The sequence below is a fragment of the Staurois parvus genome, unplaced genomic scaffold (assembly GCF_062004578.1).
Source record: "Staurois parvus isolate SC_StPar_1 unplaced genomic scaffold, SC_StPar_1.0 ptg000047l, whole genome shotgun sequence".
Classification (NCBI taxonomy): domain Eukaryota; kingdom Metazoa; phylum Chordata; class Amphibia; order Anura; family Ranidae; genus Staurois; species Staurois parvus.
Window position 1 is genome coordinate 4,146,205 of NW_028317843.1, and position 24,265 is coordinate 4,170,469.

At 39.9% G+C, this 24,265-nt stretch overlaps 1 protein-coding gene across 1 annotated transcript in view; it reads right to left on the reverse strand.

Annotated features, from left to right (window-relative positions):
• LOC149470395 (fibrocystin-L-like) overlaps positions 1-24,265 on the reverse strand; it is a 278,175-nt gene that overhangs the window by 193,268 nt on the left and 60,642 nt on the right. Inside the window, exons 18-21 of the mRNA XM_089664464.1 lie at positions 19,496-19,653; positions 13,328-13,441; positions 11,084-11,236; positions 5,898-6,028 (exon numbers count right to left, since the gene is read on the reverse strand). Coding sequence (XP_089520590.1) covers positions 5,898-6,028; positions 11,084-11,236; positions 13,328-13,441; positions 19,496-19,653 — 556 coding nt within the window. The remainder of the gene's footprint in view (positions 1-5,897; positions 6,029-11,083; positions 11,237-13,327; positions 13,442-19,495; positions 19,654-24,265) is intronic.

Genomic DNA, 24,265 nt, shown 5'->3' on the forward strand with positions numbered 1-24,265 from the left:
CAGGTGCAATAATAATATAATATATTATGATAAAAGTTCAAAACAACCAAGTTTTGAGGCTCAATTCACATCTGTGCATTCCAGGAACATGCACATAAATGTACATTCCCGGAATTCACAAAAAACGACATACAACACGTGATTCACGCGGTGCCATTAAATGTTACTGGTATTCAAATGAGGCCAGCAGTCACATATTTTTTCATGTGACATACGAGTAATTAAAAAAAACGCGTTAGGCTCACTGCTTGAAAAAGATGCAGGAGCTTCTATCACGCGATTGTCTTGCGTAAGGCAGCTCATTCACGTGAATAGGCTGTTCTATGCTGTCTCATGACAAAAGCACAAAACAGCACAAAAAATACACATTAGCACAATGCGCGGATGTGAATGTGGCCTAAGTGTTTAAGGCAGCATTGATTCAGATGCTGCTAACAACAAGGAAATAACCAATGCAAGGGTACCCCAAAAGGGCATGTTATTAACCCAATATATCACATAATTCTCTGGCTATTTGGGCTTGTGTCAGGAAATAAAGATCCCACTAGAACGTGCAGATATGTCTCTCAAGTAGAGCTTTCTTTTGGTGATATTTGATCACCATTGGGTTTTTTATTTTTGTAATATAAACAAAAAAAGAACAAAAAGTTTAAAAAAAACAATATTTTCTACTTTCTGTTATAAAAAATATCCAATAAACTCAAATTTGGTCATAAATTTAGGCCAAAATGTATTCTCTATGTCTTTGGTAAAACAAAATCACAATATGTGTATATTAATTGGTTGAATTGTGTGAAAGTTATAGCGTATACAAACTATGGTGTGTGTGTGTGTATGTATATATGTATATATATATATATATATATATATACACACATACACATACTGTATAAACCCCAAATGACCCCTTTCTGGAAAGTAAACACCCAAGGAATTTGCTGAGAGGCATGTTAAGTCCATGGAAGATTTTATTTTTTGCCACAAATTTTGAAAAATTACACTTTTTTTTTTTTACACAAAAAAAGTTTTCACTTAAATGATGTATTGCTCACACATGCCATGGGTATATGTGAAATAACATCCCAAAACATATTCTCCTACTACTCACGACTATGGGGTTACCACGTGTGAGAGACATTTTGGTAGCCTAGCTACATACACGCTCTCAAAATCTAATGACCACTTTTAGGCTCTCAAATGGCATATTTACCTATCATAGTTTTGGAAGACCTAAAATGCTAGGGTAGTACAAACATCCCCCCAAATGACTCCCTTTTGGAAAGTAGACACCCCAAGGAATTTAATAAGAAGCAAGTGAGTAATTTGCAGATATCATTTTCTTGTTACAAGGTTTTGAAAAATAAAAAAAAGATACATTTTCATTTTCTTTCTTAATTTTCCCAAAATGTGTGGCAACAAATGAGATCTGCAAAATACTCACCATGCCCTTTAGCAGGGCCGCTGATAAGGGGGTACCACCGGACCTCCTGCAGGGACCCGGTCCCTATCACCTAGCAGGGTGGCCTGGGGAGGGGCTGTGCTCTGACCGGCACTGCACCCATGGATGAGCACATCGGGCCAGCTCTGAGAGTGAGGGCACTGCTGTCATCACTCGGCATTGTATATGGTTATTGGGTGATAGAAGTCCCGAAGTCCCTGCATGCAGCCCAGCAGGAAGAATCTTATAATAATACTTATATTAACATTTCTGTTTATACTAGTGACCTATCTCCTTTGTCCCCGTATATAGTATTTCATATGTACATCCATCCTTGGTGCACTGCATTGACACACATGTTTAAGTTTCATCACATATGACTATACTAGAATATTAGTACACACCCTGTAGGCTGCATTTCTATGAATAGGTGTCACTGCTGGGTTCCAGATCTACTCTCTTCATTAAATCCATGTCCCATGATTATCTATGGCAAGCAGAGCACTAGGCAGCATCGTGTCGTTCATTCATCCATCCATTTATTTAAATGCGAGCAGTGCAGTGCATCACCAGGGTAGAAATTTTAATATATATGTGTGTCATTTTTTACTTATGTATTTTTTATTTGCACACTTCTTATGGTTCTTATGATTGTATGATTGTCACTAGTTTCAATGATTTTATTTATACATATATATTTTTATAGATCTTTTGTGTATATACTATGTGTACTTATACTATATCAATTGCCCCTGTGACCCCTCCACCTGCATAGGGGAGTGTCCAGGACGGCCCATGTGACCATTGGTTCAACTAGTAGTGAGCATATAAAAGAGGGAGCAGACATTTCGTCAGTTGGCTTTGAGGAAGAGGCAAGTGCTCGAAACGCGTCAGACTATTGGATGTCTACACTCCCTATTGCGGACTGTTACTCAGCGCGGTGTTGACCAAGCTGTTCTTTTATGACGTACCTTGACATTATTGTTGTTTGTGAGTACAACACCTAATTTATTTCTTATTAAATATTTTTCATGGTAATGCACTAGGCCTGTGCGCCCTCTGTTTGTTCTTTCCTCATTCGCTGAGAGCCTGAGCCAGGTGTCGCTCCAGACTCTGAGATCAGGATATTTCCCCAGCCTGGACTGGCTGAGTGATGTCAGCCAACAGCGGACTTCAGTCTGAGGTCAGCTGAAAACAGATCACAGGAGTGCAGAACAAACTGCACTCCTGTTATCCACAAAAGTACAGCCAAAAAAGTTTTGTCTGTACTTCTCCTTTAAGATCTGTTAGTTGATACAGATGAGTTTATTTACAAATTACAAGAGCATCACAAATTTGGAACGCAATTGTTTCTTACAATTTTGAAAAGGTGCCAATAATTTTGTTCAGTCCATTTTTGTGGTTTTGTGTGGAATGTGTCAGATTTGGCTTTTTGTTTCTCCACTTTTTTGTGTCACACCAATACAAACAAAAGAAATGGACATAAAAATGCATAAACATTTGTAATTGCAACAATGTTCTGGGCAAAGTGGTGAATTATCTGACATACAGTTGTGTTCAAAATAATAGCAGTCAGACATCAACCTGATCAATCAGTTTTTGGTAGAAATGATATTTCTACATAAAAAATAATTTACTAGCAGGTGTAGTAGAGTAATAGAAATCCAACAGACCCAACAGTCATGACATGCATGCTGCTGATTCTGTGTAATTGAATCACTAATTGAAAGGGGCATGTTCAAAATAATAGCAGTGTGGAGTTCTATTAGTGAGGTCATTCATTCTTTGAAAAACAGGTGGCAAATATTGCCCTTATTTAAGGAAGGAAGGCAGCAAATGTTGTACATGCTGGTTACAGTGCATTTCTCTCTGAAATTCTGAGGAAAATAGGTCGTTCCAGACATTGTTCAGAAGAACAGCGTACCTTGATTAAAAAGTTGATTGGAGAGGGGAAAACATATAAAGAAGTGCAGAAAATGATAGGCTACTCAGCTAAAATGATCGCAAATGCTTTAAAATGGCAACCAAAACCTGAAAAACGTGGAAGAAAGCAAAAAACTACCATTCAAATGGATAGAAGAATAGCCAAAATGGCAAGGACTCAGCCAACAATCAGCTCCAGGAAGATCAAAGAAGGTCTAAAGTTACCTGTGAGTACTGTTACAATTAGAAGACGCCTATGTGAAGCCAAGCTATCTGCAAGAGGCCCCCACAAAGTCCCACTGTTGAAAAAAAGACGTGCTGAAGAGCTTACAATTTGCCAAAGAGCACATTGACTGGCCTAAAGAGAAATGGCACAACATTTTGTGGACTGATGAAAGTAAGATTGTTCTTTTTGGGTCTAGTGGCCGGAGACAGTTTGCCAGACGACCCCCAAACACTGAATTCAAGCCACAGTACACTGTGAAGACAGTGAAGCACGGTTGCGCAAGCATCATGATATGGGGATGTTTCTCATACTACGGTGTTGGGCCTATTGATCGCATACCAGGGATCATGGATCAATTTGAATACATCAGAATACTTGAAGAGGTCATGCTGCCTTATGCTGAAGAGGAAATGCCCTTGAAATGGGTGTTCCAACAAGACAACGACCCCAAACACACCAGTAAACGTGCAACATCTTGGTTTCAGACCAACAAGATTGACGTTATGGAGTGGCCAGCCCAATCCCCGGATTTTAATCCAATAGAAAACTTGTGGGGTGACATCAAAAATGCAGTTTCTGAGGCAAAACCAAGAAATAGAGAAGAACTGTGGAATGTAGTCCAATCATCCTGGGCTGGAATACCTGTTCACAGGTGCCAGAAGTTGGTTGACTCCATGCTACACAGATGTACAGCAGTTCTCAGAAACAGTACTTATACAGCTAAATATTAATTAAGTGATTCAAAGGAAAGCAAAATCTTCAAACATTTTTCAGTTTATATAGTGAATGTTTGAGTTTGTAAAGAAGAATACAAACACCGCTATTTTTTTGAACAGTCTAATATTCACTTTTCTTCAATTTTGTTAGAGGAACAACACCAATTTTATATATTTTTCTTCATGTTTTGATTTGGAATAGAATTTGTAGTGTTCCCAATGCATTTGTGTGTATGAAAATAAAAGCTATTAGAAGGATTTTGAGCTTTATTCACTTTTTTCAACACACTGCTATTATTTTGAACACAACTGTAAATGTAGGGGTGCCAGTATTTTTGGCCATGACTGTATAATTATTTTGATTTACAGAGGCTTTAGAAAAGAATCACCCCCTTTAAAATAATCCCATTGTGTTGCTCTGCAGCCTGAAATTAAGACATTGTTTAATCCAACTGTATTTACTCAGTGCAATTTAAACATCCAAATTAAAGATATAAAACCAACATGTCAGAAAAAAATTCAAAAACAGAATCACTGAGTTGGAAAAAAGATCACCGCCCTGTGTCAGTATTTACTTGAGCCTCCTTTTACTTTGCACCTCCAGACTTTGCATGACCAGCGGACTACAGATGGCTTGTAAGTCCCACTCAAACAATACCTACCCCCCCATCCTTAACCTAAGTAACCACACTGACAACAAATGGAGTTAATGGCCTTCAAAACCGGACGTTTATTATAACCATCAATAAATAACATTTTAAATAACAGAAACACACAGTATAATCATACATTCCTGCAAGGTCCCAATAGGCATCAAGAAAAATGAATACCTGCGTCCTGCTTAACTAGGCCTCCAGCCGCAACATCACCGACTCGGAGACACAACCACAGATACCACCACCAGCACAACTGGAAGCCGTACCTCAGATGGGTTGCTAGAAAGTGCCTTTTCTTGTGCCCACCTTAACCAATGAGGACCTTGCACCCCGCCAAACGTCCCCCAGCACCAATATGGCACAACCACCACCCAGGCAGACCATAAAACAACGGGCGGGTAGGAGGGAAGTTTGCCCTGTGAAAACTCTCTCCAGACTGAAAAAAACCGCTGCCGCACCATAAGACCACCCCTCATAGCTCCCCTCACTCCTTCCTTAACTATCTTGACTCCCTCTTATGCTAATAGGACTCTGCCTCTCTCAACCCCCTTTAACGCCTGTCATGCCAGCCCTTCGTTCAGGTCTTCTTTTTTCTTACTCCAGGCCTTCCTATATTTGCCCACTCTTCTTTGCAGAACTACTCAACTGCAGTTAAATTTGATGGTGACTGTTTGTGGACTTCAGTCTTCAAGTCATTTCACAGATTTTCAATGAGGTTTAGGTCTGAGCTCTGACTAGGCCTTGCAAGGACATTCACCTTTTTCTACTTCAACCACTGTGTGGGTCATTTCCCAGTGACAACATTTTGCCAGCAGATTTTCCTCAAGAATTGGATGGTATTTTGCCCCATCTATTTCCCCTTCTATCCGATTTAATTACTGTTCACAAACTGGAGTCACTGCTTCACATGCCAATAAATAAATAAATAAATAACATACCTGTACCCCTTGGCCAAGCTGTAGGCGAATGCTGCATTTATGCTGGAAACTGTTCCAGGGGACCTAGTGTCTTCATATTGAAAAGATATAACAATTGCATTTATGAGGTCACCCTTGTAAGCAAGACAAAGCTGAAAGTAAGACAACAAAAAAAGCTTTTATCAGCCAGCTTCTTTACTGTGCGCTACAGGTTTCTAACTTAATCAAAAAGATGTACCATGGAAATAAATAATCTACATGCCCCTGTAAAAATGCCAGGTTTTTGAAATGCAAAAAAACCAGACCAAGATAAATCACTTATTAATTTTTTCCACCTGTAACGTGACCTATACTCTGTACAATTCAATTAACAACAAACAGAAATATTTAAAGGGGGGAAAGTAAAAATTAAAAACTTACAATAATGAGGTTGCACAAAGATGCACACCCTTAAACTAAAACTTTGTATTAGATTGAGAATCTTTGCCCACTCTTTCTTGCAAAAGCATTCCAATTTTGTCAGATTGTGAGGGTGTCTCCTGTGCACAGCCTTCTTCTGGTCACCTCTCAAATTTTCAATTGGAATCAGATCTGGGCTCTTACTGGGCCATTTCAAAAATGTGATCTCCTTCTGTTAAAGCCATTCTTTTTGTTGATTTGGAGGTATGCATTGTGTTGTTATCATCCTCTTTATCTCCAGCTTTTTAGCAAAGGACTAAAGGTTTTGTGCCAAAATTGACTGATATTTAGAACTGTTCATAAGTCCCTCCACCTTTACTAAAACCCCAGATCCAGCTAAAGAAAAAAGCCCCAATGTATAATGTTGACACCACCATGCTTCACTGTGTGGTATGGTGTTTTTTTTTGGTGATGTGCAGTGTTGGTTTTGTTGTTTGTAATACATCTTCCTACAAGCTTCTGGCAGACTTAATGTAAGTTTTTGCAAAATATACCAGGCATGGATGTTTTTCTTAGTAAGAAAATGCTTCTGTCTTGCCACCCTACCCCACAACCAGTACTTGCTAGAAATGTCTGCAGTTCCTTTATTGTTGCCTCCTGGACCAGTTTTCTTCTTGTGTTTTTTTTATCATCTTTTGGACAAACATCCAGTTCTTGGTAATGTCATTATTGTACCATCTTTTCTTCACTTGTTGATGACCATCTTCACTATGTTCTATGGTATATCTAATGCCTTGGAAATTTTTTGTACCTTCTGCTGACTTAGACTTTTCAACAATGAGATTCATTTGATGCTTCGTAAGCTCTTTGTGTGGCTTATGTTGTAAGAGGAAACTGAGTCAGGTCCTTTTCATACGTGCAGATTGTTTTTCATCTTCCAATGGATTGATGAAAAACAGACAAATGTACATCAATGAATATGAATTTCTATGGAAAAACAGATGTAAAGGGATGATTATCATATTCACCTTTGAAATATGTTAAGTAATAGTGCAGCGCTGCACTATTACTTAAACATATTTCTGTTCTGGGACTGTTGCCAATACCCTGAGTGCTAGCTGCTACCTTCATATCTATACCTATATTTATATTTATCTTGTGTAATGCCATTTTAGTAATCTATATAATTTTACCAGCGCTCGCTTTATCATTATTTTTAAACATATTCACCTTTGACAACATCTACAAACACTTTGTCTCTGGTCCTCTAATGACCTACTCTTTCTCACTTTTAAGGTCATATTGGACTTCAAAATTAAGGCTGTTCTCTTTCCCTGGAATCTGTTCCCTGATCAATCATACTTTTAAACTACCACACTTAAATATTTTGAGTGTATCTAAAGCCACATTTTTTAGACAGAGTAGGGAAGGGTTAGCAAACCTGTCAGGATTTTTTTTTTGCTGTCTGTGTCACTGTTTTGGAGATTCACCCATTCATTTTTTGTCCTAGTGACCACTGTCACTTAGACTGGCAGTACAAAATCACACTTTTGTATTGCATTAGTGCAACGCATGGTAATACGCCTTGGTATGTTTGAAAAAACCTGAATAGCACCCCAATACAGGAAAAATCAATCTAAAGTCAACAACCAATTCGTCTGATATGATATATACAGGGAAGTGGATCTGGCCTATTTTAAAATGTGTGGCCAAAGAATCTCAGGGCTGCCAATCAATGCAAAAAGATTGATAATTTTCCACCCTGGCTGATCCACTCAGTTTGATCGAATCTGACCTAAATCAAGTCTAAATCAGGGGAAATTTTGGCCCATTTCATAGTTTTCGGATTTTAATATTTTAAATGAATCGCACATCGATCAGATAATGACATTATGGTATGGCCACTATTGGGCAGTTGTCACCAAAACAAGAAATGTGGGTAAATCTTTCAGCAAGAACACTTGTTCTGGTGACAACAAGTGGATTACTTCCTCACTTTGGGAAAATCTCCTGCTACACTAGAACAACTGGTGGTTGTCACTGAAACAAGAAAGCCCAGCACTGTGCTAAAAAAAACCTTTTATCTGCATCCCCATTAGAGGGAATTCTGAGCACTTGTTTTTCAATAATTTGTATTCAATTATCATAAAACCTTGAATATGCGGTACAGTTGCTGTTAAAAATATATCACAAATAGGCACTGGAATATATCAGAGGGTGGGCCCTCTATTTCCCCCTCTCCTTTTCCTTTCTGAGTATAACCAATACAGTGCATATAAATGGAAAATCAAGAATGGCCGGCTGGCCCTACACAAAAACAGCATTATACCCTAAGTATGGGTCTCTATAAGTAAGGCCATCCTTTTACATAAAGAAGGAGAAATCAATTAACAATGTCATTCTGAGTGACTGCCAGATGGAGGGTGAAGTAAGAGTAAGGAAAAAAAAAGGGAGACAGCAAGGGAAGGAATAGAAAAAAAAAGGGGAGGGGGAGATGAGACTTGGTCCTCCCGGTCTGGATCCCCATCCACAAAGCAACAAGGTGTCTAGGGGCCTGAAGGTATGCAATCCATGGGTCCCATACCTTCTCAAACCTGGTTTGTTTGTCTCTAAGGATGCTGATCAATTTTTCGTTAATCTTGATCCATGAGGTTTTATGGTTTACTAGAGTAATGTTGAGCACAGGTAACTTCCATGCTCATGCTATAGTTATTTTAGCAGCTGAGAAGATAAAGAAAAAGAGGGTTCGGAGGTGTCTGGGCATCTCATCCCAGATGTCAGCATATAGTGCCGATTTGGTGTTTTTAGGGATGTTCTGTCCTGTTACCGAGAAAACAAGACTAAATATTTGGATCCAGAATTGTTGGATCTTTGGACAGGACCATCAGACATGGTACAAATCACCTACCTGCTCATATCCTTGGAAGCAGAGATGAGGCACTAGTGTAGATCTTCTCCAGCTTCACTGGGACAAGGTACCTTCTAGATAAAACCTTATAGTTCGCCTCCACTAGAGTGGTGTTGAGTATTCCCTTGTGCACCGTGGTTGACCACTGTGTCCACTCCTTCTCTTCTCACCAAGGTCTCATTCCCAATTTGTTTGATAGGATGGTTTGGTATGTTGGCTATTGAATAGAGCATACAACTCTGATATCCCTCCATAGGGGGCAATATCACGCATATATATATATATTTTTTTCATTGGAACATGGTTTTAGTGGTTACATTGCCATGCTCCCGGCATAGAGAAAATGGGTAATCTGATACAGGTGGTAGATCTCCGTGGGGGGCATTTGTAGTGTATCTATGAAGTAAGAAGAATGGCTGATCCCTGCGTGGTCCAGAAAGTGTGCTATCCTACAGAGGCCCTTGCTGAGCCACCACGAAACTCGTTGGGGGTTTTGTCCCGGAGGGGGGGGGGTGAGGATTGTTAAATAGGGGGGAGCCACCAGACTGTGAGGGAACTTCATGAGGTATTGTTTGCATACAATGCATGGAGTGCAATAAGGCGGGGCTCAATATTGTGTTCCTTTAAAGGGAGCCACATCAAAAGGTCCACATGGTGTGGCCTGCTAGCTTGTGTCTTGAATAGCACCCAGTCAGGGCGATACATCTACAAGATTTGGTATATTTGGACCAGTTGGGAGCTCGATCATAATGTAAGAAGTGGGGGGGCCCCCAGTTCCCCTCTCCACTTGCAAATAGATCACGCTACTCTACAACCACAGTACAACAGATAAATTATTAAATCAAGGTAACATTGAAGGAAAATAGGGCTGAAAAAATAAAACTAATGCAGCCATCACATCTAAGGACTGGTAAGCTGCAATATATTACGTTTTGGTTTAGATATGGTGGTTATATAAGTGATTGTACAGGCTCAACGTTTTTTACGTATTCTATGCATGAAGTTAAAAAAAAAACCTTCTCTGTGCAACGTCCCCCCCAGCCCCCATAATACTCACCTAAGCCCCCTCTCAATCCATTGATGTGCACTGGAGTCTTGGCTATCCCGGGACTCCCTCTCCTAATTTGCTGAGAGAGCAGCAGGAGTCAATCACAGCCAGTGAGCCAATGAGGAGAGAGGGGCGGGGCCAAGCTGTGGTTCTGTGTGTGAATGGACACCCAGAGCAGCGGCTGGGGAGTGCGCATGCCCTTGTGCCCCCATAGGAAGCTGCTTGCTGTGGGGGCACCTGACAGGAGGGAGGGTCCAGGGGCACCAGTGAGGGACCCGAGAAGAGGAGGATCTGGACTGTTCTGTGCAAAACCACAGTACACAGCAGGTAAGTATAGACATTTGTTTTGTGTTTTTTTTAAATGTAAACCTTTAGAACCACTTTAAGCTCATTAGAGCCAAACCCTTTAGGGTCTATGTAATAAAATATTTTGCTGATATGTTTATTTTCTATGACCATCAGCTCCATCTGGTGGCCATAATGCAAAAAATATTTTCCTGAAATACCTGAATCAGGAAAACACCACATCATTGCCATTAGATGGAGTCAATGATCGTAGGAAATAAACACATCAGGCAAAATATGTATTTATGATCGCAGTGTTAATGCATGAGACATTCGCACAACAAATGTTTTAAGAATGTACAACAAAGAATATGTCCCTAGTGAGCTAAATAGACAACTTTTGTGTAATGTGTTTGCATATTTTAGAGTTTATAATTACCACACATTAATTACTTGAAATACAGCACCATATACAATGCTTGCTCCTTAAAATAAATAATGATCATAAAAAAGATTTTCTGTATATTATATACATAGATAACAACATACACGAACATGCAGTTGTACCTTTCTATATAGAGTTAATGAAATGGGTCCATATTGCGTTTGTGTTGATGATTTCACTTCCGTTGAATCATACAGTACATAAGGATTCTTCAAGGAATATCGTCCACAGAATGCCTCAGTCTCAGATGTCACATAGCCCCTGTACCAAGAAGACTGCAAAGAAGCAATATGCTTAGATTAAATGACATTAGATTTAAGTGGGTTTCTATACCCAAATGGTAACATGATACTATATTAACAGTCTTCAGGAATGGACAATTTACCACATTAACATAAGGGCGATAATATCTACCTATCCTGGAGAAAACGCTGATCCAATTTACCCTCATGTGCTTCCTCAGGTGACCTAAAGCCTAGGCATTTGACCACATAATCTCTTTTGAAGTAGAATATAATGTAGTCTGAACTTTAACCCACATTTTCAACATGGATCAGCACTGAAGGGTTCCAGAAGTTGCTTATTCTCCAGGAAAAGTTAATATTTCAGCCCTCCCATTTCTTTGTTGATCTTGGCATAAAATCAATACAGCTTTAAAATGAAATTTGTATATTACCATGTTTTATGGTGTAAATGTTTAACATACATCTGAATCATCTTTTTTATTTGTTGGAGTGTCATTTGGGCAAGTGGTCTCCTAAATGCAGTCCAAGAACCATATGTTGCCCTTTGCATGCCTTTATCCAGGCCTTGGGGCACTATTCCTCCCACTGATACCAACAAAGGGGCACTCTTCCTCCCACTGACACCAACTATGGGGCACTGTTCCTTCTGCTGATACAAGTCACTATCACTCCCACTGACACCAACGATGGTGCACTATTCCTCTCACTGACACTAATGATGAGGCACCATTCCTCCCACTGATACCAATGATGCGGCATTGATTACACCCACTGGCACAGGGCATTTTCTACTTCCACTGAACGTCTGGCCTCCCTAAAGTCTGAAGAAAAGTAATCTGGCCCTTTGTTTGGAAAGATTGGAGACTCCTGATTTAGCCTATTAGGGGCTACTGACGGTAGTGGCAAGAGGTTCTCTGGCATAAGGCCGGCTGCAGAAAGTAGTTGCCAAAGAGGCCATAATCTAGGTTTCTTCTTATGTGTGCATGTGGGCAGGATTGTGGTTGCAGATAGCAGTGCCAGTATGTCGTTTCTAAACATGAGAATGACTCAAGTGGATCAGACAGTACGGAGGTAGCACCTATTAGAATCTCTAAAGCATCAATGCAAAGTATTAAATAATAGCTACTTACAGTTAAATTGAGTTCATAGATCTGTGGGACAGGTAAGAGGTGAGTACCCAATCGTCCAAGTTCATAAAAAGCTATTATAGGCACCAAGTAATGGACAAGCATTTGTTGAAAGTTAAGGTGGACACCTGGTTCTGCAATACCCAGGGAAGACAGACTTGGGGCAGGCAGGTTTAACTAATGATAACCCCCATGCTAAATGCAAAAAGAGCTTGGAGAGAGTCTGTGTACATGGCAACCGTTAAAGCTGGCAATTCCATTGTTAAAGCCTGTGCAGATGGGTTTAGACTTGTGTTGATGTCATTAGTTTGACATCGCGTTGAGATACTTCTGAAATCATACTTCTGGCTTTTGCATAACTGTATTTTCACTGAGTGTGTTTGCATCCTACAAAATTCATTGCGAACATAGAAATAATTTAGAAATAATTTAGCCACAGAGCAGTGGATGACTGGGAACCTTTGGCCTGAGGGACAAACACAACCAATTGGTCCTTTCAAATTTTTGTGGGCCAAAGAAAACATACAATCCTAAGTGTGTTGTGTTGTCTTATAGAGTGGAGGACATAGTGAAAGGTTAGTGTTCCTAAAAGACAAAATTTTTGAGAAACATCTTTTCACATCCAGCATTAGCATCCTTTGTGTCTCTCAGCATTTGGTCACATGACATCTCAAAGTTATAAAGGAAGCTGGTGCTGGAACACTCCCCTGTTCCAGAAGCTGTGGTAAAGATCAGGCAGCAATATATCACCCAGCATGTGTCACTGACTGTGGGTTCTGTTCTGGTTGATGTCTGAATTATGAAGCATCTCCAATCAGAGCCACCAACCCCCTAGTCAAGTTCTCCACTGCCACACAGAGTTTATTGATTTTGAACAGTCTGAGCAAAAGGATAGATTTTACTTTGAAGGCACAACCATTTTGCTTCCTCTTCTGTGATTGCATTAACTTGATCACATTTTTTCAGAAAGATAAAACATAAACATGTCATTTACCGAAGCGAAATCGGTTTCATAGTTCCTGAAGTACTTGACAGATGATCCTTCCTTTTGATTGGCAATTACATCAGTACATTTGCCACTAACCATGTCTAATAAAGCTGATTGCACCTAAAGAGATACAAAAGTTAAGATAATAATAATAATAGCTGTGGCAGTTATTGAGTAAGAAGTTGAAATTCAGTTCTACAACTTTTTGAGTAAAGCAAGGATGGAAAAATGAAATAAGAATTCAGGAACCAATCGGCACAATACAGGAGCCAGGGAAAACTGGGGATTGTGTCTGCTTCTCCTGGTCAGAGCATGGAAGAGAACTGGGTCCTGAAACCATTTAACTGTCCAGGAGTATCTATTGGGATTATGCGGCCAGGAAGTCTGTAAAACAGTGGTGCGTCTGATGGAACATTGTGTCGGACAGATCGTGCAGATGCACCTTCACCATCCAGGGATACGGAACTCTTTTTGGGCATATTTATTATCTCACCCCAGCTGGTCCTCAAGAGCTGCATAATGCAGCATTTGCCCATTTTACCCCAGCTACTACCAACTTTATATTATTAACTGCTACTTAGTAGCCTAGAACCGAGTTGGATCTGGGGGGGGGCATTTAGAAACAAGTGGTGTAATGTACTTTATGTATCCAGGGCTGTGGAACTGTTTCTGGGCATCCTGGTGGGCACACTTTGGCTAAGATTTATTGTGAACATGGTTTCCAGCACATAGACAAGGGAGGCAAGGTGAGGAATTCCTGTGACTACTAGCTGTACTGATAAGACTTGTCTAGGTGTCTAGCTGTTTTATAGATTAAATGTTTAAAGGTTGCATTGTCATGTTTTTACTGGCTGTACTCTTATTTTAGCTATGCTGATATCCTCAAGAGGGGAATGTCCTCCTGGGAATATAAAGTATGTGTCTGGATTTTAACCACTTGCCTTCCGGAGTATTTTAGCCCTTATATCACCAGGCCATTTTTTTTCTATCTGGCACTACACTAATTTACCTGGCAATTGTGCTATCATACAATGCTTTACCCAGATAAAATTTGGATAATTTTTAAAAGAGAGCTCTCTTTTGGTGGCATTTGAACACTATTGAACATTTTGAAAAAAAAAACAATATTTTTTACTTTCTGCCATAAAACATATGCCATAAAAAAGAAAAAAAAATCAAATCTCCTAATAAATTTTGGCCATAATGTTTTCTGCTACATATCTTTGATGACTGCCAGGTAGCCAACATTGTTTAAATGCTGAGTTCATTAAAGTTACACATTTCTCTCAATAACGATTTGCTAAAAAAATGACATTCCCCTAAAACCCTCATGCTTGGGAGCATTTAGCTATGACGGTCACTCCAGTGTTGAGTCATAATTGAGTTGACAAGAAGGAGATGATAGTAATCAATGGGCTGCCTACTATGGTTTATATTAATACATTGGACATCTAAAGCGATGCAGTGATTTAAGAGGTATTAGAAAAGACAATCCAAGTAAATTGCACTGACATGAATCACAAGAAGTTTTACAGGTGTGGGATGTTCACTACATACAGGTAAAACTCGAAAAATTCAAAAATCATGCAAAAGTTCATTTATTTCAGTAATGCAATTTAAAAGATGAAACTAATATATGAGATAGACTCATTACATGCAAAGCAAGATAGTTCAAGCCGTGATTTGTCATAATTGTGATGATTATGGCTTACAGCTCATGACAACCCCAAATTCACAATCTCAGAAAATTAGAATATTGTGAAAAGGTGCAATATTCTAGGCTCAAAGTGTCCCACTCTAATCAGCTAATTAAGCCATAACACCTGCAAAGGGTTCCTGAGCCTTAAAATGGTCTCTCAGTCTGGTTCAGTAGGAATCACAATCATGGGAAAGACTGCTGACCTGACAGTTGTGCAGAAAACCATCACTGACACTCTCCATAAGGAGGGAAAGCCTCAAAAGGTAATTGCAAAAGAAGTTGGATATCCCCAAAGTGCTGTATCAAAGCACATTAATAGAAAGTTATGAGGTATGTGGAAGGGAAAAGTGTGGAAGAAAAAGGTGCACAAGCAGCAGGGATGACCGCAGCCTGGACAGAATTGTCAGGAAAAGGCCATTCAAAAGCGTTGGGGACTTTCACAAGGAGTGGACTGAGGCTGGAGTCAGTGCATCAAGAGCCACCACACATAGACGGATCCTGGATCCGTGAAAATAGACCTGGTCTGTTGCTCAGTGGTCCAAAGTCCTCTTTTCTGATGAGAGCAACTTGTGCATCTCATTTGGAAACCAAGGACCCAGAGTATGGAGGAAGAATGGCGATGCACACACTGCAAGATGCTTGAAGTCCAGTGTGAAGTTTACACAGTCTGTGTTGATTTGGGGAGCCATGTCATCTGCTGGTGCTGGTCCACTGTGCTTCATTAAGTCCAGGGACAACGCAGCCATCTACCAGGAGATTCTGGAGCACTTCATGCTTCCTTCCGCAGATGAGCTTTATGGGGATGCTGGCTTCATTAAATTAGTGATATTAAACCCCAAAACAAATATTTCATATTCTTCGCGTTGATGGCTATATTCCTTTCCTTTTTGAGTCTTTTTTCTTTTATTTTTACCTGGTGATTTTTCATCTTCTTTAAACAGACCAAACTGTCCAGAAAAAGTGTCAGTTAAAGGGTTGAGACAATCTATTTAAAGAGTAACTCCACTTTTATTGAGGAAAACATGTTCCCCTCTGGGTGATCTATATACACTGCTCAAAAAAATTAAAGGAACACTTTTTAATCAGAGTATAGCATCAAGTCAAGTAAACTCCTGGGATATTGATCTGATCAGTTAAGTAGCAGAGGGGGTTGTTAATCAGTTTCAGCTGCTTTGGTGTTAATGAAATTAACAACAGGTGCACTAGATGGGCAACAATGAGAGGATCCCCAAAACAGGAATGGTTTTACAGGTGGAGGCCACTGACATTTGTTTCCCTACTTATCTTTTCTGACTGTTTTTCACTAGTTTTGCATTTGGCTAGGGTCAGTGTCACTACTGGTAGCATGAGACGATATCTGGACCCTACAGAAGTTTCACAAGCAGTCCAACTCCTCCAGGGTGGCACATCAATACGAGCCATTTCCAGAAGGTTTGCTGTGTCTCCCAGCACAGTCTCAAGAGCATGAAGGAGATTCCAGAAGACAGGCAGTTACTCTAGAAGAGCTGGATAGGGCCATAGAAGGTCCTTAACCCATCAGCAGGATCGGTATCTGCTCCTTTGTGCAAGGAGGAACAGGATGAGCACTGCCAGAGCCCTACAAAATGACCTTCAGCAGGCCACTGGTGCGAATGTCTCTGACCAAACAACCAGAAACAGACTTCATGAGAGTGGCCTGAGGGCCCGATGTCCTCCAGTAGGTCCTGTGCACACTGCCCGGCACCATAGAGCATGATTGGCATTTTCCATTGAACACCAGAATTGGCAGGTCCGCCACTGGTGCCCCATGCTTTTTACAGATGAGAGTAGGTTCACCTTGAGCACCTGTGACAGACATGAAAGGGTCTGGAGAAGCCACGGAGAATGTTATGCTGCCTGCAACATCGTTCAGCATGACTATTTTGGTGGTGGGTCAGTGATGGTCTGGGGAGGCATATCCATGGAGGGACGCACAGACATCTACAGGCTAGACAATGGCACCCTGACTACCATTAGGTATCGGGGTGAAATCATTGGACCCATTGTCAGACCTTACGCTGGTGCAGCGGGTCCTGGGTTCCTCCTGGTGCACAACAATGCCTGGCCTCATGTGGCAAGAGTATACAGGCAGTTCCTGGAGGATGAAGAAATTGATACCATTGAATGGCCCCCACGCTTGCATGACCTAAATCCAATAGAACACCTCTAGGATGTCATGTTTTGGTCCATCCGAAGCCGCAAGGTTGCACCTCAGACTGTCCAGGAGCTCAGTGATGCCCTGGTCCAGCTCTGGGAGGAAATACCCTATGACACCATCCGTCTCATTAGGAGCATGCCCCGACATTGTCAGGCATGCATACGAGCACGTGGGGGCCATACAAACTACTGAGTACCATTATGAGTTGCTGCAATTAAATTTAAGCAAAATGGACTGGCCTGCTGCATCATGTTTTCACTATGATTTTCAGGGTGTCTTTGAATTCAGTCCTCTGTAAGTTGATAATTTTCATTTCCATCAAACGATGGGGCATCTTTATGTTCCTAACACCCAGCCCATATCAGTATAGATATCCAGCATGATATTTTTTCCCATTGAGATCTGATGTGTTTTCAAAATGTTCTTTTAATTTTTTTGAGCAGTGTATATTACAAGGGTAATGTTATTGCAGATTGCTATCTTTTCTTATTTTGCAGAAATTTCTATTTGTTTGTGCCCATGTGAAGAGTGAATCTAATAGGAGTGATTTCACAAATATCAGTCAGCTGCTGCACCTGCAGGGTCTAATGAGGAAAATTGCAGGGTCTTCCTCTCTTTAGACTTTCAATGCAATTTCCCTTTGGGAGAATCTCACAAAAAACAACACTTTTGTTGCAGGGGAGGCCCAAAATCTGACTTAGTACCTTAGTGCAGACATCTGGGAAATCAGTATTCCAATCACACAAGCAGGGAATTACATTTTTGGGGGCGTACTAGACACCATCTGTGTACAGAAGGCCTCCAGGTTGCCATATTGTATAATTACAGTGCTGCAGATTGAAAAGGAAAGGTCATTTTTAATAACATTCAATTACAATATCATTTGTGTCACAATTGGAAAATGCTTTTTTTTTGCTATTTTCCCATGAAAGGGGAGTTACATGCATGCAAGCAAGAGATGGTGTGCTAAGCTGAGAAGGCCCCTCCTTCACTACTGAAGACTCCTGAGAAGGTATAACATAATTTGCCTAGGCATGGATACCAGGAAGCAGCTGAAGAAATGTAAAAAAAATTGTTTCAAAAAAGCAAATATGCTACTTGCATTAGTAAATGGATAGGAAAGTATATCATAAAGATTAAAAATTGTCAATGTTGACTGAGAAAGTGAAGTTCTGCTTTAAGTGTTCGCTGGAGTTCTGCTTTAATTTTTTAGGCCTTGATCACTCAGGGCATACTATACTGCTGTGTCCCAATATGACATCCATGTGGGTGTGGGTGTGTTCCCCTGATCATAGACAGTGTGGGTTTGGAGACACGCACCTGCACTCATAGACATGTCATATTAGGACACAATGACTGTTTCCCCCTATAGACATCAATGGGACTGCCTGCATGGGGATGCATGAAACACATGTGCATCCCTGTATGGGTAAACACAGCCCTGCACAGGCATATTTTAAAATTTACCTCGTGTGAGAGTGGCCTTAGTCAAGTCTATCTAAATCTGACACTCCCCTCTCCCCAGATGGACAATACTGCTGTCCAAAGGTGTCTCCATTAGTGTCCTCCATTCATAGTGGAGACACCTTAAGAAAGTAAGTGTGTTACTGACTAGGTGGTTACTACCAGGTGAAAATAAAAGGGAAAAAAACTTAAAAAGGAAAACTAATGCAGCCAGCATATTTAAAGATTAGTAGCTACAATATATTACATGTTTGTGTCTGCGTTTAATTCCACTTTAAGCCTGGTGGACCTTCACTCAATTTCATATCTTCATTTCATTTTACTCCTCCTCTCCCTTTTCATTAATTGCAACAAAACAATTTTTTTTCCCCAGAGTGCAGCCGTTGCTTCCTTCTTTTTTGCTTAGGCAAGAATGACATTCTCCAGCCCAAAGCATCTTGGGATAGCCACATCACACATCCCAGAAGGCCTTGGGGCTATCTAGAACACAATGTGCATGTGCACAACGTCATCAGATGACTGGCTGCTAGGACCCAGAAGAGACAGCCAGCTTCCTGATATTGTCAGCAAAGAATATGGTGGTGTGGGACCCTGTGCAGGACAACACTGGATATGTGAGTATGTTATTTCATCTCAACCCAGAGGACAAGGATAAAGGGAGATAAGATAAAAACTAACCCCGAGGAGAACAAAGTTTCTATTTAAGGACAGTAAGAAGGAAAAAGATAGGGTTATACAGTATATAGAAACGTATTTGATCTGACTCATTATTAAAGTAGCTAAGCTATGTTAGATTTTCACATATATAAATCAACACCTCATGTATTCAACCTACCTCTGTAGCTGATGCATTTCTAGGTATGGCTTTGGAATAAACATTGTCCCACACCAGCGTGAAGGTTTTCATGTCTGGGACACCTTTTGTTTGCTCTGCAATATCCACAGTCATATTGCTTCCATACAAAATGGCATATGAAAGCAATGGTAAGTTTCCTGAGGATTGTAACAGCACAAAAAAAAAATTTAACAAAGTAGGCTTAAAGCTAAATTCTAGGTATGGATTTCTTTAAACAATAAGATTTATTGCATTTTCTGACGGAAAAGCAGATCCACAGAGAAATCACCATAATATATTATAAAAGTCGACATTGGCAACCCCACAATTACACATAGTAGAACTGTAGCAATCTAGAACAAAAGGTAATCAGTCCTTTACGGTAGACAAAGTTTACCCCCTGTCACCATACACTAAATAGCATTAACTAGGCTTGAGGAAGGTGAAGAAACAAATTGTCAAGGGCCAGCAAACAAATGGCCAAAGAGAGTAAAGCATATAACCCTAGCTAAATAGGGAAATTGTACTGGATTGAATAATGGCCGAGCTTGCGCTTTGCAGATCTGGAAAGGGATGGAGGAGGAAAGAGAAAAGATAGAAAGAGACATGACCATTGCTGGTGAATTCGATAACTGAGAGGGTGTCAAGGAAAATTCTAGGTAGGGATTGTATAGCATAGTTACATTGGTCCCCTTGGGTTCATCCAGGGGTTTCTAGGGGGATCTTGAGCAATAAGCCAGTAATGACTCTGAAAAGTAACCACTGATACCAATTATATTTTTACCGATCTTTAAGGAGGGTACTCTTACCAATCACCACAACTTTACTGTAAGCTGTGCATACTGGTAGGGGTTTTCTGAGACCAGAAAGTTATTTCAAGGGTTCCTCCATGTTGGGTTGCATTGTAGGAGGTTGAAGGGTACAGTGGGACACTGTTGGAGGCTGGGGTACTATGGGGTACTTGAAGCTCTGCAGCAGGCTGAAGGGCACACGGTGGGAGGACGGGAGGCACTGTGGAGACTGATGGCTCTCAGAGGGCCTGGGGGCACTGTGGACCACTATTTGAGGTTGGTGGGGGGGGACAATATGGGAGCTGGGAGGCACTGTAAGAGGTTAAGGGATCTGCAGCTGCCTGGAGGCCCAGGAGAAGGGAAGCTGTGGTTCAAAATATGAGAACCACTGCCCTAGTGATCTCACAAATAACAGAAAGAAATATTTGAAAATGGGCATCATCCTATAACATGAACATAACTTCCCTACTATTCTACACTGAATGAAATATATGCAGAAACAGAATTTAAAAGATAGAAGAAAAAATTCCCACCTACAGCATGGATAGAGACATGGAACCATTCCACCATAATAGGGACAGTTGAGGAATAAGCAAATTAGTGAACAGAGTTTTATCAGCAGAGCAGAGTACCTCTATTCAACGTAAAGAAGAGCAAATGTCTTTATTTTAGGTATAATTTTATACAACTCCTGTCAAAAAGTATGGACTCACCACTCTTGGAAAATGTTAATTCAATTGTTTAATTGTGTAGAAAAAAAAACTAATCACAGACCAGGGCCAGATCTGGGGGGGGGGGGTGCTGAGGTGGGCTATGCCCCTCCAGATTTTAGTTGTGCACCTCCAAGTCCCAAAGTGCATCCACTGATCCATGAGCCACTCTGATGAGGACAGTTGATGTAAGGAGGAACACTGATGGGAACACCTGATGTAAGGTAGCATTTTAATAACAGCCTAGTGCATAGTAGTGTTTTCCCAATTGTGACACTGTGTGACAGACTGTCAGAGGCTAACACACAGTGTTGCCATTATACCCCCTGACTTTTTTTGGTTGCACCTCCAGATCAGATAGGCTAGATCCCGCCCTGTCACAGACATGCCTCAAAACAATTTTAATTTAACATTCCAACCTTCTGGCTTTAAGAAACACTTACAAACATTAAAAAGAAAGAAAACTGTAGTCAGTTGCAACTGTTTTTGCAGATCAAGCAGAGGAAAAAAATATAGAATCACTCAGTTCTGAGGAAAATATTATGGAAACATGAAAAAAACACTATAATGCACCACCTCTGGCTTCTACAGCAGCTTTAACTCCCTGAAGCATGGATTTAGGTATCGATAAACAGTATTCTTCGTCACTCCGGCTCCAACTTTCTCTTGTTGCAGTTGCCAGATCGGCTTTGCAGGTTGGACCATTTTCTTTCATTTCCACCATAGATTTGCAATTGGATTGAGGTCCAGACTATTTGCAGGCCATGCCATTGACATTATGGGGTTTATTTACTAAAGCTGGAGAGTCCAAAATCAGACTCACTTCTGCATAGAAACCAATCAGCTTCCAGGTTTCATTGCCAAAGCTTCATTGAACAAGCTGAGGTTAGAAGCTGATTGGTTTCTATGCAGAAGGGAGTCTGATTTTGGACTCTCCAGCTTTAGTAAATAAACCCCTATATGTCTGTCTTGAAGGAAAGTTTTCACATCTTTAGCCCTATGGCAAGATGCATTATCATCCTGAAAAATGAAGTAGTCATCCCCAAACATCCTTTCAATTGGTAGAATAAGAAAAGTGTCTAAAATCTCAATACAAACTTGTGCATTTATTGCATATTTAATGACTGTTATCTCCACCGTACCTTTACCTGACATGCAATCCCATATCATCAATGACTGCGGAAATTTGCATGTTTTCTTCAAGCAGTCATCTTTATACATTTCATTGGAATTACACCCAACAACGTTTCCAGCATCATCACCCTGCCCAATGCAGTTTCATGATTCATCACTGAATATCACTTTTAGAGATGAGCGAATTATTCAAAAATTCGATTCGGCTGATTCGCCGAATTTGAGGAAGAAATTCGATTCGATGCAAATTTATTCGCTGCGAATTTAACTTATAAAAAGGGTTTCTAGGCTTCAGAGAGCCTTTATATTAGTGCAGAACACTGTACCTTTAATTTAAATGCCCTTGGAGATGGAGAAGGAGAAGGATGAGAAGAAGGAGAAGGATGAGAAGAAGGAGAAGGATGAGAAGAAGGAGAAGGATGAGAAGAAGAAGGAGAAGGAGAAGGAGAAGGATGAGAAGAAGGAGAAGGATGAGAAGAAGGAGAAGGAGAAGGATGAGAAGAAGGAGAAGGAGAAGGATGAGAAGAAGGAGAAGGATGAGAAGAAGGAGAAGGAGAAGGATGAGAAGAAGGAGAAGGATGAGAAGAAGGATGAGAAGAAGGAGAAGGATGAGAAGAAGAAGGATGAGAAGAAGAAGAAGGATGAGAAGAAGAAGAAGGATGAGAAGAAGGAGAAGGATGAGAAGAAGAAGAAGGATGAGAAGAAGAAGAAGGATGAGAAGAAGAAGAAGGATGAGAAGAAGGAGAAGGATGAGAAGAAGAAGAAGGATGAGAAGAAGAAGAAGGATGAGAAGAAGGAGAAGGATGAGAAGAAGAAGAAGGATGAGAAGAAGAAGAAGGATGAGAAGAAGTAGAAGGATGAGAAGAAGAAGAAGGATGAGAAGAAGGAGAATTCCAAGCCGGCAAAAAGTGTATCTGCAGAGCGCCGCTATTTCTTAGCGGAGCTCTGCAGATACACTTAGCGGAGCTCTGCAGATACACTTTTTGCCGGCTTGGAATTCTTCTTATTTTCATCCTACTTCTTCTTCTTCTTCTTCTTCATCCTCAGAAGAAGAAGAAGAATGAAAAAAAGAAGAAGAATGAAAAGAAGAATGAAAAGAAGAAGAAGAATGAAAAGAAGAATGAGAAGAATGAAAAGATTCTTCTTCTTTTCATTCTTTTCATTCTACTTCTGCTTCTTTTCATTCTTCTTTTCATTCTTTTCATTCTTCTTTTCATTCTTTTCATTCTTCTTTTCATTCTTCTCATTCTTCTTCTCATTCTTCTTCTCATTCTTCTTTTCATTCTTCTTTTCATTCTTCTTCTCATTCTTCTTCTTTTCATTCTTCTTCTTCTTCTTTTCATTCTTCTTTTCATTCTTCATTCTTCTTCTCATTCTTCTTTTCATTCTTCTTCTCATTCTTCTTTTCATTCTTCTTCTTCTTTTCATTCTTCTTTTCATTCTTCTCATTCTTCTTTTCATTCTTCTCATTCTTCTTTTCATTCTTCTTTTCATGAAGAAGAAAAGAAGAATGAGAAGAATGAAAAGAAGAAAAAGAATGAAAAGAAGAATGAGAAGAAGAATGAAAAGAAGAATGAGAAGAATGAAAAGAAGAAGGAAAAGAAGAATGAAAAGAAGAATGAGAAGAAGGAAAAGAAGAAGGAAAAGAAGAATGAAAAGAAGAAGAAGAAGAATGAAAAGAAGAAGAAGAAGAATGAAACGAAGAATGAAAAGAAGAAGAAGAATGAAAAGAAGAAGAAGAAGAAGAATGAAAAGAAAAAGAAGAAGAATGAAAAGAAGAATGAAAAGAATTAGAAGAATGAAAAGAAGAATTAGAAGAATGAAAAGAAGAAGAAGAAGAATGAAAAGAAGAATGAGAAGAATGAAAAGAAGAAGAAGAATGAAAAGAAGAAGAAGAATGAAAAGAAGAATGAAAAGAAGAATGAAAAGAAGAAGAAGAATGAAAAGAAGAAGAAGAATGAAAAGAAGAATGAGAAGAATGAAAAGATTCTTCTTCTTTTCATTCTTCTTTTCATTCTTCTACTTCTTTTCATTCTTCTTTTCATTCTTCTTCTCATTCTTCTTTTCATGAAGAATGAAAAGAAGAATGAGAAGAATGAAAAGAAGAATGAAAAGAAGAAGAAGAAGAATGAAAA